The 15583-nt window shown below is 50.8% G+C and overlaps 1 protein-coding gene across 2 annotated transcripts; it reads right to left on the minus strand.

Moving 5' to 3' along the window:
• Nucleotides 1–5664: 5664 nt before the first annotated feature.
• Nucleotides 5665–10262, minus strand: LOC137847309 (maestro heat-like repeat-containing protein family member 6). Of its 2 annotated transcripts, XM_068665597.1 has the most exons (10): nt 9826–10260; nt 9526–9683; nt 9241–9388; nt 8424–8561; nt 7826–8002; nt 7154–7309; nt 6902–7003; nt 6427–6529; nt 6106–6165; nt 5665–5871 (listed from the first exon to the last, which is right to left on the minus strand). In XM_068665597.1, the coding sequence occupies exons 1-10, from the start codon at nt 9829–9831 to the stop codon at nt 5735–5737; spliced, it is 1185 nt and encodes a 394-aa protein (XP_068521698.1). In that variant the 5' UTR covers nt 9832–10260; the 3' UTR covers nt 5665–5734. The 2 variants fall into 2 exon arrangements, with proteins under 2 accessions (XP_068521698.1, XP_068521699.1); XM_068665598.1 differs by lacking the exon at nt 6106–6165 and having other exon boundaries at nt 9826–10262.
• Nucleotides 10263–15583: the final 5321 nt, after the last annotated feature.

Consider the following 15583-nt stretch of genomic DNA (forward strand, 5'->3'; position numbering starts at 1 on the left):
GGAACAGGTTGCCCGGAGAAGATGTGGAATCTTGCCTTTAGAGATATTAACTTTGGCTTGGGGTAAGGGATTTGTCTTGTAGGGATAAGACATCACTGAGCAACTTGGTCTAACTTGTCTTGCTTCAAGCAAGTAACTGGACTAGGTGATCTCAAAAGATCCCTTCTAACCTAAATTGTTGTATGAGTCTGACAGGTATGCTTGTAACAAACTTGCCTACTTAAGTTTAGAGAATCTGCACTCAAACAGTTCTACAAAAGACATAAAGGAGGACTAAAATTCAGGAAGATGCAATTGCTTTTCTTAACTTTTTTTTTTTTTTTAAAAAAAAAAAAACTACTACACATGAGGCCATTTTTTTTTTTTTTTAAAAAAAAGGCAGCTGCTTTTAGGGCAGTAACTGTAAAGGTTGTCCTGAGTTAATTTGAGTCTTGCATGTCATTTCTCTCTTAGAACAGTTGTATTTCTAAAGACTAAAGAAAAAGTAGCTTTTGGTGTTCAAAACATTAGCAAGCTGGAGAAAATCGTAGCTTTACTTGGTGTTAGTACTACTTTTGTGTTTCAGTCATCTTTGTATTTAAATTTATTCACTTCTTTTTATTAAAGGTTCAACTGCCAGAATTTATTACTGGCTTAATGAATGTACCAGAAAATAGAGGCTGTGTGCCTTCACAGGACCAGAGCAATGCGAAGGTAAAAAAAAAAAAAAAAAATATATATATATATATACATATATATATGTATATAAATATAATAAATTCTTTTTCAATGCTTTTTAGATATGGAAAATTTAATGGAAGATGAAATACAGGTTTCCTTTTCCAGTTATTTCTATTAAGATATTGTTTTTTTAAAGTATATTCAAGCTCTGTATCTCTTTGGTATGAGCGTGTGCATGGGGCAAGTGCACAAATTTATTCCCTGGGAGACAGTCCTTTCATGGCAGGGACTTGACGTAGATTTAATCTGCCTTTAAACAGTAGGGAATACATATTTTTTGCAAGTATATTATCATTCAAATACTGTCTTGACTGAGAGTTAAAGAATTTGCCTGATGCTGCAAAGTGAAATGGTAAGAGAGAAATTTAGATTTTACTTTTCAACTTAAGTAACGCTTATTTACTTTCAGAAGAAATCTGAGCACCAACTGTAGTGGTAGCTGTAGAAATGCAGACAATGCCGATCTGTTGCAGTAGACAACTGAGGACTTTGTGGGGATACTGGATTCAACCACCTAAACAGTATCAGTCTAACAGTGTTTGAAATGGTGAAGCTTAAGTCATTTCCAAGCTTGCTTTCCTCCTTGAGTGTCAGTTTCAGTACAATATTTGGGTACAACTCAACATAGTTCCCAACAAGTGAGCAAGCATCTTCCCAGCAATCTGACATCAGGATAAGAGTGTTTCAGTAAAATGCACTTGGGTGCTTTTCTCTTTGTTACTGACTTTATGCCCTAGATAGCACTTCTACCAATAGGTTCACTTGGTGCTCTGATTGTGACACGTATGATAAAAATATTCTTGGCCCCTTCTTTTTGACTGCTTACATTTGTCATATTTCCTGTTGAATAAGAAGAAATTCCACAGCTACCAAAGGTTTATATCTTTCCTTTTCTTAATGGCCTTTTCTTGTCTTTGCTTTCTTTGCTTATGACAAAACTATCAATTCTTAAATTCTGAGAATTTTGTTCTTATAGGATCCTGAACTGCAATATAAGTAATTCTAATTTTATATTTTTGGATATAAGGGCAGAGCTGCATTGTAATTTAATATAAACCTGAAAACTTTAATCAGTGGGACTTCTGTTATTGAAATCCCAGGGAACCAACAGGGAAAAATTAGTGGATCCGAGCTGGAGCTGGTGAGGTGTTGAAAGTCTTTAGCTTATTTGAAGTTAATGTAAAATCATCGTGTTTTAATGGTGTTACTATTTTGCCTTGGGATGTAAAAGGGATATTTGTGGAGAGATTGCTAAATAGAAATAGAAAGCCAACTTTAATAGCTGGAGATACAGTTCTCAAATATTTTGTGAATACTCAAGTATAGTATAAGTAGTGGTATGCCGAGTACTGCGTGCAGTTTTGGGCACCATAGTATAAGACACAAAACTACTGTAGAGCCTCCAAAGGAAGGCTACAAACATGGTCTAGAGGGCAAGACAGATGAGGAGCAGCTGAGGTCCCTTGGTTTGTTCAGCCCAGAGCAGAGCAGGCTTGGGGGGGGGGGGGGGACCATGGTGGCCTGCAGCTCCCTCACAAGGGGAGTGGAGGGGCAGGCGCTGAGCTCTGCTCTCTGGGGACAGCGACAGGACCCGAGGGAACAGCATGGAGCTGCGACAGGGGAGGATGAGGCTGGGTGTTAGGAACTGCATAGTTAGGTTCTGCACCCACAGGGTGGTCAGGCACTGGGACAGGCTCCCCAAGTGTCATGGCACCAAGCTTACTGGAGTTCAAGTGTTTGGGTAATGCGCTCAGACATGGTCTGAATTTTGGTGGTTCTATGTGGAGCCAGGATTTGGACTCAATGATCCTTGTGGGTCCCTTCAACTCTGGATATTTTGTGATTCTAATTTTAACATATTAATCACGCTTGCCTTTGTCAATGCTTCCATAATCGCATCCATAATTATTTTTCGTGTGTGTGTCTTGGGGCTGGGGGGGGGATTGAAAGAAGATCTAATCATTTCCTTATTTCAGAGTAAGTGTCTAAACTTTAAACATTTTTCCTAAAAAAGTTTAATTTTGAAAAGCAAGTGGGGTAAGCTTTTAGATTTTGAGGGTGTTCCTTGTATCCCAAGGATATTTAGTACCTTGGAGAGCTATTGTAACAAGTTTGGAGGATAAGAGGGTGGTGAAGGAGAAAGGGAGAGTGATCGAGTAAGAAAAAATATCTTCCCCTTTCCCCTCCACAGATTGGATCCCTGATGAAAAAAGGCAACAGGTATAATTGCTAATAGTTTCCGAGATACGGTTTCCAAAGTATAGAGTCGACGATGTTACTGAGTACAAATACCAAGTTAGAGTCATGACCAGATATTTCATCTTCTCATAAGCCACTGTTACAACACACAGTACCATAATGATCTGAAACCAGGGCCCGGAGAGGATAAACAACATGACAGAGAGCACATACGGAAAATAATGTGCTATAATACTCAATTTGGAAAACAGGAGCGGCAGACAGAATTTCTAGGTTGGAAAAGACCTCAAGATCATCAAGTCCAACCTCTGACCTAACACTAACAGTCCCCACTAAACCATATCCCTAAGTTCTACATCTAAACGTCTTTTAAAGACCTCCAGGGATGGTGACTCCACCACTTCCCTGGGCAGCCCGTTCCAATGTCTAACAACCCTTTCGGTAAAGAAGTTCTTCCTAACATCCAACCTAAAACTCCCCAGGTGCCTGTCAGCAGGCACGTGGGAGGACAGACCAACCCCCACCGCGCTACAGCCTCCTTTAAGATACCTGTAGAGAGCAATAAGGTTGCCCCTGAACCTCCTTTTCTCCAGGCTGAACAAGCGCAGCTCCCTCAGCCGCTCCTCGTAGGACTTGTTCTCCAGACCCCTCACCAGCTTCGTCGCCCTTCTCTGGACTTGAGATTAAAGCAATCAGCATTATGACAAGTAACTATTAAGCAGATCTAATACTTATACCAATTTTAGTTTAACACTCTCTGGTCAGATCTGCCGTTATCTCAACCTTTCAGGCCCCATGTTGGGCGCCCAAAAGACTGTCATGGTTTAACCCGGCTGGCAGCTAAATACCACACAGCCGTTCGCTCACCCTCCCCCCTCCCTCTCTGGGACGGGGGAGAGAAATGGAAAGTGAAGCCCGTGGGTTGAGATAAAGACAGTTTAATAAGACAGGAAAATAATAATACTAATAATAACAACAATAAAAATAATACAATGGTGATAATAGTACTACTACTAATAATGTGTACAAACAAGTGATGCACAATGCAATTGCTCACCACCCGCTGACCAATGCCCAGCCTAACCCCAAGCAGTCTGGCCCCACTCCCCCGGCTGGCCACCCCTACATATTGTTTAGCATGATGTCAGATGGGATGGAATACCCCTTTGGCTAGTTTGGGTCACCTGTCCTGGCTCTGTCCCCTCCCAGCTCTTACTGCACCCCCAGCCGGCCCGTTGGCAGGACAGAGCAAGAAGCTGAGATGTCCTTGGCTTGGTATAAGCACTGCTCTGCAACAATTAAAACATTGGGGTGTTATCAGCACTCTTCTCATCCTAAGCCAGAACACAGCATTCTACCAGCTACTAGGAAGAAAATTAAATTTGTTCTAACTGAAACCAGGACAGGGGCACACAAGTATCTCATTGGAGATGGGAAGCATCTCCCTTGGAACCCCAGAGCTTCTGCAGGGGGCAGGAGCCCCTCCCTGGGTCACTCAAGTATGTCAGCAGGGCACCCAAGCATATCCCCAGGGGACGTAAGCATTTTCCTGGTGGACCCATGCATCTCCTATTGGCACTCAAGCATCTCACTGTGGATGCACTGAAAAATTCTCCCACACCACAAAAACATCTCCTTGGAGAAGTTAGGATTCTACCTAGAGCACCAAATCATCTCCCTTGGGCACCCAAGTACATCCTTCAAGTATCTCCTGTTGCATCCCAGAACCTCTTTGCGTTACCCAAAAGCATTTCCCCTTAGAAAAGAAGCATCTCCTTGGAGGGAGGACCCAAGCACCTCCCTGGGAAAGAGCAGCATCATCTGTGGGCATCCAACTGTGTAAAAGGGGCACCCAAGAACATCCTTGTAGCACCCAGGCATCTCCCTAAGGTAAACCAGCATGGGGCAGCCAAACACCTTGCTGGAGAACGCAATCACCTCCCTTGAAGACCAAGGATCTCCCTGGTGTACCCAAGCATTTTCCTAGGGCACGCTGGCATCTCCTCAGGGCATCCAAGCACCTTGCAGGAGCACACCATCTTCTCCTGGAGGCACACAAGAACATGCCCAGAGTGCCCAAGCCTAGATTTGGGGCAAGGAAGCACAACACAGGGGCACCCCGGCATGTCTCTGGAGCATGCAAGCATCTCCTTTGTGCAATGTAACAGCTCCTCAAGGTATGCAAGCACGACGTCCAAGGGCATCCAGGCATTTTCCTGGGGACCCGCAGCACTTCCCTGTGGTCCACAAACACCTCCCAGGGGGACACGAGTTTGTTTCCAGTGAACCGGTGCTTCTCATCTGAGGGAACATGTATCTCCCCAAAGCACCCAAACATCGTTCTCTTTGTTCCTGTCAATAACAAACTCGAGCAGTGAGAATCGAAAACAAACGAGAAACACCTTCCTCGCTTACGCACTCTTCTACCTCCTTCCCACAAGCAGCACAGGAGAATGGGGAAGGGGGGCCCAGGCCTCCTGCTCCACTGTGGGCTGCTCTCCACAGGCAGCAGCTCCACTCCAGAGTCTGCTTCTGTGGGGCCTCTCCATGGACTGCAGCCTCCTTCAGGACAGATCCACCTCCTCCTCCATGGGCTCCTCTGGCGGCGAGTCCTTTTTGGAGCCCTCTGGGGATGGTCCTTGCTTGCCTTGCAGTATCCCCTGGGCTCTTCTCACACAAGCTGCCCCTGCAGAACCCCCCTATCAAAACCTGGCCACATAAGACAAATACTGAAGGATACCAAGGGACTGGTCATGTAGTTGCAGTTTTATTCAGAGAGATCTTCCCCAGGGAAGCTTTGCAGCTCCCTGGCTTTTCACGGCCAGCAGCGCAGTGCTTTTAGCCTAGCCCATCTTGATGCGGGTTGCTGCTGTACTTGACGTTGCAGGATCTCTATGGTCCCAGCTGCCAGGATACGGATCGATGGATGGGTGTCACATTGCATTCGGAGGACTGTGACAGAAAGACACAGAGCAGAGATGCAACCTGTTGACCTACAGAGACCATCCAGCATCACTCTGGACCATGCCAACCCCATCGTATACTTCTAGGGCCAGCAGGAACAGGTCCGGCTAGCATGTCCCTTTGCCCCTGCAGCATTTCCCTGGAGCAGGACAAGGCTGCAGACTGCATGGGCTCTGCCCCCTGTCACTTGGTCCCAGCACCCCCAGCACTGCCCTCACTCACAGGTGATGATCACATGCAGGTCTTCTTTGTCTAGGTCCCTGGAGTGCATTGCAGCAAACGCTAGGAAAAGAGCACCAGTCAGATCCTGCTCCCCATCACAGCCCCTGGTATAGACAGGCGCTGCCCCCCGCCCCCAGCCCCCCTGCAAGCACAGTGCCCAAGGAGGAACCTGAGCAAGGCACACCCCAGGCCCACCTGCATGGGCAGGGGGCTGAGGGAGACACAGGGCTCCTGGGGGTACAATCAGGGGCTTCAGGGCCCACAGGGCTGGGCCTTGCTGCCAGGGCAGAGCCCAGACAGGGAAGCAGGGCCTTGGCTCACCGACGAATTTGACAGCCATCTGTCGCAAGCTGGTCTGATCATCCCACAGGTATGGCAGGCTCTGCTGCAGGTATCCTTCCACCCTGCTCCTCTTCTGCTTGAGCTGGAGAAAGAACAAGGGCACAGAGCTCACAGACCCTCCCCAGCCAACCAGACAACTCCCTCCTGCCAGCACCCCCCTTCCCCTTTCCCCCAGGCCATCCCCAGCTCCCAGCCAGGAGCTCTGTGGGGCTGAGGTTTGGAAAGAGTTAGGAGACCGTTCTGTCCCGCTGCCAAGGCCCAGATGGGCTAGGGTCTCCTCCCGCATCCTGGGGGTGGGGAAGGCAGAGGGGCCTGCAGAGGAGCCCTTGGGGCTCTGTGCTGGAGGGAACGGAGCCACGATGCAGCTGCAGGTGGGGGACTCTGGGCTGGAGCAGCCTGGGCATGTCAGACAGGCTTGTCCATATGGGGCCTGGGGCTGTGTGGTTCTCCTTACCAAGTACTCCCCAATCTTCCAGATGTCCTCAGTCTGAGCCAGCTGCTCAAGCTGTTTCCACTTCAGGAACTTTGCACAAGCAAGTAGGATTACTGCAGAGACCTGTGGAGAAGCAGAGGCAGGGAGATGGCACCGCACACACATACCTAAAGTGTCTGATTGCCTGCTGCCCTGGCCCCCCCATGCCCGGAATACCCCTCTGGTGTCAGCACACCCAGTGCCCACGTCAATGGCCAGGTCTGAAATCTGTACCTTGGCCACACTCTCAGTGTTGTCACTCATCCGGAAAAGCAGTGGAATAATGGCCCTGTGCACGGTCTTCTTCATTTCTCCTTTTTTCCACCACAGCACAGACTCCATCAAGTCTTTGAAGAGGAGCATGGAGCATTCTCGCACCTCACTGGACACCTGTTAGGGAGGGCAAAAGGAGGATTTCACCAACTGCCAGCCTCCCCCTGTCCATGGGGATCAAGGGCCGTAAGGTGGCTCATGTGAAGGGTGAAGCCTCATGTTTGGAACAAAGGAGCTGGAGGCCTGCACAAGGCAAAGCAACAGGTTTCCTGCACGGGGTGCCTGTACCATGGAGTGTGCTACAAGCCAGCGCACTTTTGCTAGTAGCTGCACCAGCCATGTCAAAGCAGAGCTCCCCTGGGAAAGGGCTTCGGTAAGGCTTCTGGGGCACACTCTGTCTCCTCAGCTTCTGCATTTCTGCCTCAGCACAGGGAACTTTTGGCTGTGCTGAGTTGGATACCTGACAGCGAGAAGCCCTGCTGGACTGCAGAGCCCAGAAGACAGCCCACAATAACCCAGAGGAGCAGAGAGAGGAGAAGGCCCTGCCCGAGTGCTGCCCACAGGCCTGGACCAAAGGGCAATGCCATTTCAGGGTGCCCGTCTGCGGGGCTCAGTCACCAACAGCAGTCTTACATCGTTAAACAGAGGCAGGAGTCTCCCAGCCAGTGTCAGAGCGATGGGGCTGGCCTCCTTCTTCTCCAGATGACGAATCACATTTTTGAAGATAGTCAGGGCCTTCATGTTGATGTGCGTGTTTTCATACTGCAGAGTCTCCATGACTTCTGGCAGCAGGACCTGCACGTCCGTCACCTGTACGGAAAGACACCGTATGTATTTAGTCAAGAGGTGGACAGCCACCCTGGCCAGGATGCTCTGGTTCCAGAGCACCAGCCTCCTGCTCACTTCCTGGCAGCTGCCATGGGAATCTCACCAGCAACCTTCCATCAGGCAATGGCCACGAATGTGGTGATTAAGTAGCTGGGAGAGCAGGGCATGGGGAAGGGAGGTGATGAGAGCAAGGGCTCCGTTTCTCCCCCTTAGTCACCTGCTTTGCACATGTCCCCCAGGGAATCCATCTGGAAAGCTCCTGGGACGCTGCACAGGCAGCCACCAGGCCCCACCGCCACCATCACCCCACCTCCTGACTCCCAGCTAATGACAAGCCATGGTGTTGCCTCCTGTCCCAGCACCAGGCTGCCAACAGGGCTTTGTTTGGCAAAGTCCGACTCACCATCTGAGATGTCTCCGACAGCATGACGAGGGCTCTGAGCACCAGCCAGAGGATCGGCAGGCTGTTAAGACTCAGAAGCGTCAGGAGCTTTTTTGGGTCACGTAAATTCGATAGTACATGTTCAGTTGGATGCATCATCTGAAAAGACCACAGCCGTGAGAGATGGGCAGAGCCTGCAGCATGCCCATCACCACGCAGCTCCTGGCTCCCCTGGCAGCTCAGGGCAGGGTGCGGGGGAAATGCACCCAGGTGCCTGTCCAGATGCTCATCCTGGGGCAGCTGTGCCTGCAGAAGAAAACAGGGCCCCTCTGTGCCCTGTGCATGGCACCACGCGGCACCTTTTCTTTGCCTGCTCCTCCTGCCCTCTGGCTGTCCGCAGCCTCTTGCTGCCATGCCTCTGAGGAGCAACAGAGCAGCATGAACTGGCACAAAGCAGGCTACAGGTGCTACTTGTCCCCGGCCTCACAGCCTGCCCAGGCTGTGCAAAGACCACGGCTCTGTCCCAGCCTCAGCCATTGCTGTGATAATACCCCTGGCCCTGCCACTGCTGCAGGTTTCCATTCTGAAGGGCAAGGTAGGGGGATGCCGGAGATGGAGAAAAGTGAGCACTGCCTGTAAAGGGGTAGGCTTCGTCTTTGTGCACAGGGACCCCATATGGCTGATGTAGGGGGGCTGGTGCTGGCCCTAAGGGGCTGTGTCTATGAGTCCTGGAAGAGGCGACAGGTTGGGGAAGATGGGGCAGGGAGAGGACTGTGCCTCTCCCGGAGGAGCGCACACAGCCCTGAAGAGGAGCAAGGTGTGTTCTCTGGTTACTCACAGCGAACTTAAGAAGGCTGGTGTGCACAGGCTGGGCTTGCAGAGACCTGCACACCCGTTTGTCCTCGAGAACATTCTGTAGCTCCTCCAAGATCTTCTCTGAAGTCATTGGAAAGGAAAGCATCACCTTCCACATGTCCAGCGTAGTGCTGCAAGCCCAGAACACTCTGTTGGCAGGGCTGCCCTGGCCACAAAGCTGTGACCCAGACAAGCCCCGCAGGTCCCAGGCTATCCTACAGCCCTGGCCCTGACCCGCTGTGTGCTTAGGGAGCTGTTGGGGTGGTACCTGTCAAGTGGCGGAAGGTTGGTCAGCACGCTTAAGAGAGCTTCCCTGGGAAACTGGTTAGTCAGTGCCTTCAGTACTAAGAAGAAGCTCTGCCGGAGTAAAGATGTGCTGTCGCTCCTTTTCAGGTTTTCATGGAGGAATCTCAGAATCCTTTCCACCTGGAAGGGACACAGGAGAGAATGTGGCTGCCGCTGGACTGCAGCCAGTTGCCCAGCTGCCACTGGAACTGCTGCTGGGTATGAGAGGCAGGATGTGAGCAAGGGATGAAAGGTCTCAAGGGCAGGGCAATCCGCTGCTTACATCCATCAGCCAGGAGGCAGAGTCTCTCGCGGCCACTTCCAGCGTGAACTTGGCCCACTGATTCTTGTTGTCGTCGATGCAGCAGTCTCTAATGGTCTCAAGTGTCCTGAGGACAATGGTTGTCCTCTGAGAAGACTGGAAGTATTTTCCAATTGGCTATGGAAGGAAACAAAGGATGAAAGGGAGGAAGGGAGAAGGGAAGGGAGGGAGGAAAGACAGGACACAATAAGTCAGAGAGCAGCACCTGGGGAGGGAAGATCAGGGGGAAGGAGAAAGAAAGACCCTCCCTTCAGGGCAGAGCTGTGCTGACGGCCCCCACCTGTGGCCAGCTTTGCCTCACAGGCACCCCTGAGCTGCAGGCTGCCCTGGAACATAGGGAAGGGCAGACGGCCTGGCTGGAGGGTGCCTGTGTCCTTACCTCGTGATGAAAACGGGTAGAAATGAAACCAGTCAGCCTCCAGATCCTCTCCATGGCTCTCTCCTTTCCATCTTTGTTCTGAGAGCTCGTGAAGCATAGCAGCACCTGCAGGAAGCAAAGCTGCTGGTGTGCTCTGGGAGCTGACAACTGCTCCAGCAGAAGCAGCACTGCTGAACTCCTGGCTGGAGTCACAACGTTCATTAGGGATTCCCAGAGCTGGAGCAAAGCCCTCAGTGGGTCACTGAGCCATGGGGTCCCTTCACACAAATCCCAAGGCCAACCCTGTAGCCAGGCAAGTAGGCAGATGCCATCCCAGGGAAGGCCTGGCTCCTTCCCATTCCCGCCCCCAGAACACAGTTCTCTGTCCCCTCTCCATGAAGGCTGGCTTTTGGAGCAGTGTCCTGGTTTCAGCTAGGATAGAGTTAATTTTCCTCCTCCTAGCTGGTGTGGTGCTGTGTTTTGCATTTAGGCTGAGAATAATGTTGATAACACGCTGATGTTTTAATTGTCGCAGAGCAGTGCTTACACTAAGCCAAGGACTTTGCAGCTTCGCGCTCTGTCCTGCCAGCGGGCAGGCTGGGGGTGCAGCAGGAGCTGGGAGGGGACAGAGCCAGGACAGCTGACCCAAAGTGGCCAAAGGGGAATTCCATCCCATCTGGCGTTATGCTGAACAATTATAGGGGGGGCTGGCTGGGGTGGGGGGAGCGGGTGCTCAGCGATAGGCTGGGCATTGGTTAGCAGGTGGGAAGCAATTGCATTGTGTATTATTAGTAGTACTATAATCATTATTATGATTATTTTCCCTTCTTTTCTGTCCTAATAAACTGGCTTTATCTCAACCCTCTGGCCAGGTTAAACCACTGCAGGCAGAAACGGCCTGGGTTTATGCAGTGCCACAGGGATACGTCTACTTGGAGGACAGGAGAACAGAGTTTCGGGGCTGGGCTCCTGTGCAGGATGGGCAGGTCCCAGGAGAACTCTACCCCATTCACACCTGGCAAGGAAAACACAGGGGACAAGGAAAGCAGGGCGATAGCTCCAGATGCTGCCAGTGTGGTGCACAAGGGCAGGGCTCAAATTCTCTCAAATCCACCACTGCTTTGGTGCAAGGAGAGCTCTGCGGGCAGAGGAGGCCCAGGAGTGCTGCGGGGAAGCTGTGCTGTGACACAGGAAGGACGTGTGGAGGGCAAGGGATGTTGACAGCAGCCAGGGGACACCGGGGCCCTAGAAGAGCTTGGTGGACAGACCCTGGCTCCCCTGAGTGTGCTGGGCACAGGCCTGGCAGGCGCTATGGTCTGTGTGCATGGCACAGGGGGCACTCTTCACTGTTATATGTCACCTCATTCTAGGGTGAGGAACAGCCACTGTGAAAACTACCAACCTGCAAGATCCTGTACAAATTCTCCGGGAAGCTGGAGGCAGGAGGTCTGATCAGCAACGTCTGCAGCATGATGTCCATACTTTTCAGGGTCTGCAAGAAGGACAAATCTTTGTGTTGTCAGGCTTTCAGTGGTCCTTCACAGCTCTAAGAGAATGTGCTAAACTCCCCCTTGTACTGGGTTTACATAGCACGGTTTTGGGGGTCTGCAGGGGTGGCCTCTGTGAGTAGGAGAAGCAGGAGCAGTTGGTTTGGGGGCATCTGCTACCTATGGGAGACACATGTTGGAACAGTTTGCTCCCGACAGATGGACCCCATGGTACGGAGCCATATTGGAGCAGTTTTTGAAGAGCCTGTGGGACGCCCACACAGGATCACTTTGTGAAGGATGGCATCCCGTGGGAGGGACCCCACATCAGAGAAGGGGCAGAGAGGGACCGTGAAGGAGCAGTGGAGACAAAGTGTTATAGACTGACTGCAACCCCCATTCCCCCGCTCCTCTGGGGGGGGGAGGACGTAGAAGAGGGTGGATGGGGGAAGGCATTTCCGGGTTTTTTTGAGTTACTGCTCTAGCTTGTTAGAAATAGGTAATACATTTTATTAATCTTCCTACTCTGAGCCCGTTTTGCCCTTGATGATAGTTGTTGAGGGATGTCCCTTTCCTTAGCTCAACCCTTGAGCCCTTTCCATCGTATTTTCTCCACTTTTCCCTTTGTGGAGAGGAAATGAGAGAGCAGTTGTGGTGGAACTCAGATGCCCTGCAGGGTAAAACCACCACATTCCTTACTGCCAAGGAAGGACAGCTGCAGCTCTGCGCGCTGCCCGGTGGAGGCCTCAGGGCAGAAAAGGTGCTGTGTGCAGACCAGGCCTCAAGCGCTGGATACAGCCAGGCAGACGGAAAGGGTGAGAGGGATGTGATGGGGTGAAGCAAGGCTGAGACCCTGCCCAGCAAGGATCTTCAGCCATCTGTAAATACAGGCAAGCCAGGAGGTAGCTCAAAGAGATATGGGGGCTCCTGTAGCTCACCCAGCACGTACCATATCGTAGAGGCAAATGTCCAGTTCCTCTTTCGGAGGAAGAAAGAACACGCTCTTGAAGGATGCAAGTAACAGAGACATCATTTCATCCTCCAGCACCACCTTCACTGTGCTGCAAAGAGAGGGACACTGGTGTTGGCAGCAGTGCCTCCATGACAAAGGGAGGAGGACACAGACCTCCCATGGGCAGAACTCCAAGGGAGGGATGGGGAGCCCTGCTGGGATCAGTGTCCTTCTCCATGAGGCTGGCCGGGGCAAGAGGGTAGTCCTCAGACCTCCCAGCAGAGAGCTTCAGTACTCCCTTTGTCCTCTGGACAAGCCCTGAGCAGGGGAGAGCAGAGGCGCTGCCTGGATGGCGAATGCCTCCTTGCCAGGGTCAGATCTGCCAGGACCATGCGCTAGGGATATGCCAGCTGAGCCAAGGACAGGGCACATACCTCAAGGCAGAGATAGCAAGCATGGCTTGCTGCCGCACCACTGTGCACAGCTTGTCCCTGGGCTCCTCGTCCAGCAGCACCTGCAGAGCAAAACCGGGATGGGACCTGGCAGCCGTTGATACCCAGCGCCAGCAGAGCCAGCACTGCTGGGCAGGACGAGAGGAGCCCTGGGGTCCCCAGCCCAGCACCGGCACCCAGAGTGCCCCCTGCACCTTCCAACACTGAGGTCCCAGCAGCATCCACAATCTCACAGGGAGCAACTCAACATCCATGCATTTTGTCCCCAGTCACCCCTGCCCAATGCCCAGGGAGCCTCGCCACCTTCCCCAGCCTGCCAGACGTCCCCTCACCTGGATGTTTGCTGCCAGCTTATTTTCACGGCAGAAGGTGTCCAGGCCCTCTAACAAGCCCTTCTCTTGTGCGGTTGTGAACACAGTGACGATATTCCTCAGGAACATAATCTTCTGCACATCATCCTGGCAGCCACAGAGATACCAAGAGGGAGCGTGAGGGGAGAGCCACAGCCAGCAGGACCGCAGCACTGTGGGGTGCGGAGCTGTGTGGGACGCCTGGAGGGCAGCAGCTCTGCCCAGCCAGCAGCCCTCCAGCAGCCTGGCAGCAGAGCTGGGGCACGGCCAGGACATGCAGGCACAGCCGCCATGGAAAGGGTTGCTCTTACCCTTTCTTTGTTTTTGATGTAGACCTTGATGAAGTCCACAGCTTCCTCTTCCTCTTCGTATACAGGTAGCCAGCTATCATCTAAGACAGAAGGAGAGCAAGGATTACTGTAGAGGGGCTTCAGGATGAAGCAAGGGAAGGGGGCACTGGCTTCAAGCAGGGGGCACGGCTGGCCCCAGCCCTGCCCACCCCAGCGTAGACCCTCACTCACCAGACTGCAGCGACTCCACCTCGCACACCTCAAAGAGCTCCAATACAGAGCTGCTCTCATCGGAGCTCTCACTCTCTTCCCAGGCCACCCTGGGGCAGCTGGGGGGTCTCTCCTCCATTGCGAGTGATGAGAGAGTCAGGAGGGGGCAGGCTCAGGACAGCCACAGGCAGTGAGGAAAGACGTGGGCTGCACTTGGGGGCACCTCACCAGTCCCACTCGCTCCTGTCCTATCCCCTCGCTGTCCTGACGGACACTGGAGGGGCCGTTGTGCCAGCACCAGCTATTGCCAGATGACACTGGCCTGTGTCACAAAGGGTCCTCCTGTGATGTCATGCCCCCGGCTGGGTGATGCTGGCTCAGGGCCCTCCCTTGTTCTCAGCTCTTCTCAGGGCTGCTCTTGCATGCAGGCCCAGGAAATGGCTCCATAAATTTTAATATTGTCTTGCAGTTGATGCTATTTTTTTAGGAGCCAAGGAAAATGGGAGAAGTTAATGCACGCTCAAGGGTTTTACATCTTACTGCGATCAAAAGATCCAAGCTGATTGCGGGCTGAGTAGTGATCATATCATGACATGCATTCAACCGAAATCTAAAGAGAGGACCGAGCTTCATTATCTCCCCTATATGAAAAATGATGCAACTGATTCACAAATATCGTTCTCTTTAGAGCCATTTAAAAAGAAAAAAAATCCGTATATTTCATTTGTAAAAATATTTGCAGTAAAGATCTGTGTACTTAAATAATTCTATTTCATGAGGACGTAAACCTTTAGTTCTATAAAGAACTTTTAGTTCTTTAGTGTTATTTCATGCTGCTTACGTTCTGGAAGAGGTTACATTTTAAATACCTGCTTTCTGAACCGAGTTATATAGCACATTACTTACTGTATGTGTTTCCTGTCGTGTTGTTTATCACTTCTGGGGGTTGGTACCTTTTCATTTTTTCCCCTATAGTTAAATTGTTTAGTTAATAATAATCTTTCCCTAATATTTTTTCCCCTTTAATTAAATTATCCTTATCTCAACCCATGAGTTGTTCCATACTTTACTTCTTCCCCTGCTCCTCTAGGGACGGGGAGTGAGAGAGTGGTTGTGGTATTTAGCTGCCTAGCGCAGTAAAACCACCACAGTCCACTTTGGCGCCTAACGTGGGGTTCAAAGGGTTGAGATAAAAGAACTGATTAAAACACTTACAACTAGCACACTTACTTGCTAGTCACCATGTTCAGTGTCATGTTAATATTGGCTTGTTTGATCATATGTCATGCAATCTGTGTCATGTTCTCATTTCTCCTCTATATCCAATCTGAGAATGTGCTACAATCTGTGTTCATTTTTTATTTTTTTTAATTCACTGTGCTGCCAAGCGCTGGCCTTGAGTTTTATCTGTCATTCAGGCTCTGCACTGTTATCATTTGGGTCTCATGGAAACTATCTTTTAGAGAATATTCAGAACTACACTGCCTTCTTTTCCTCATCTGGATGTCAGTTTATGAATAATATCAGGAATGGTACCTCCTCCTTCTTTCACAGTGGGCTAATTACAACAGTTTTGGAGTATTCTGAATATCCGTGTGTAACCCGTATATTGCTATTTCT

The sequence above is a fragment of the Anas acuta genome, chromosome W (genome assembly GCF_963932015.1).
Source record: "Anas acuta chromosome W, bAnaAcu1.1, whole genome shotgun sequence".
Lineage (NCBI taxonomy): Eukaryota > Metazoa > Chordata > Aves > Anseriformes > Anatidae > Anas > Anas acuta.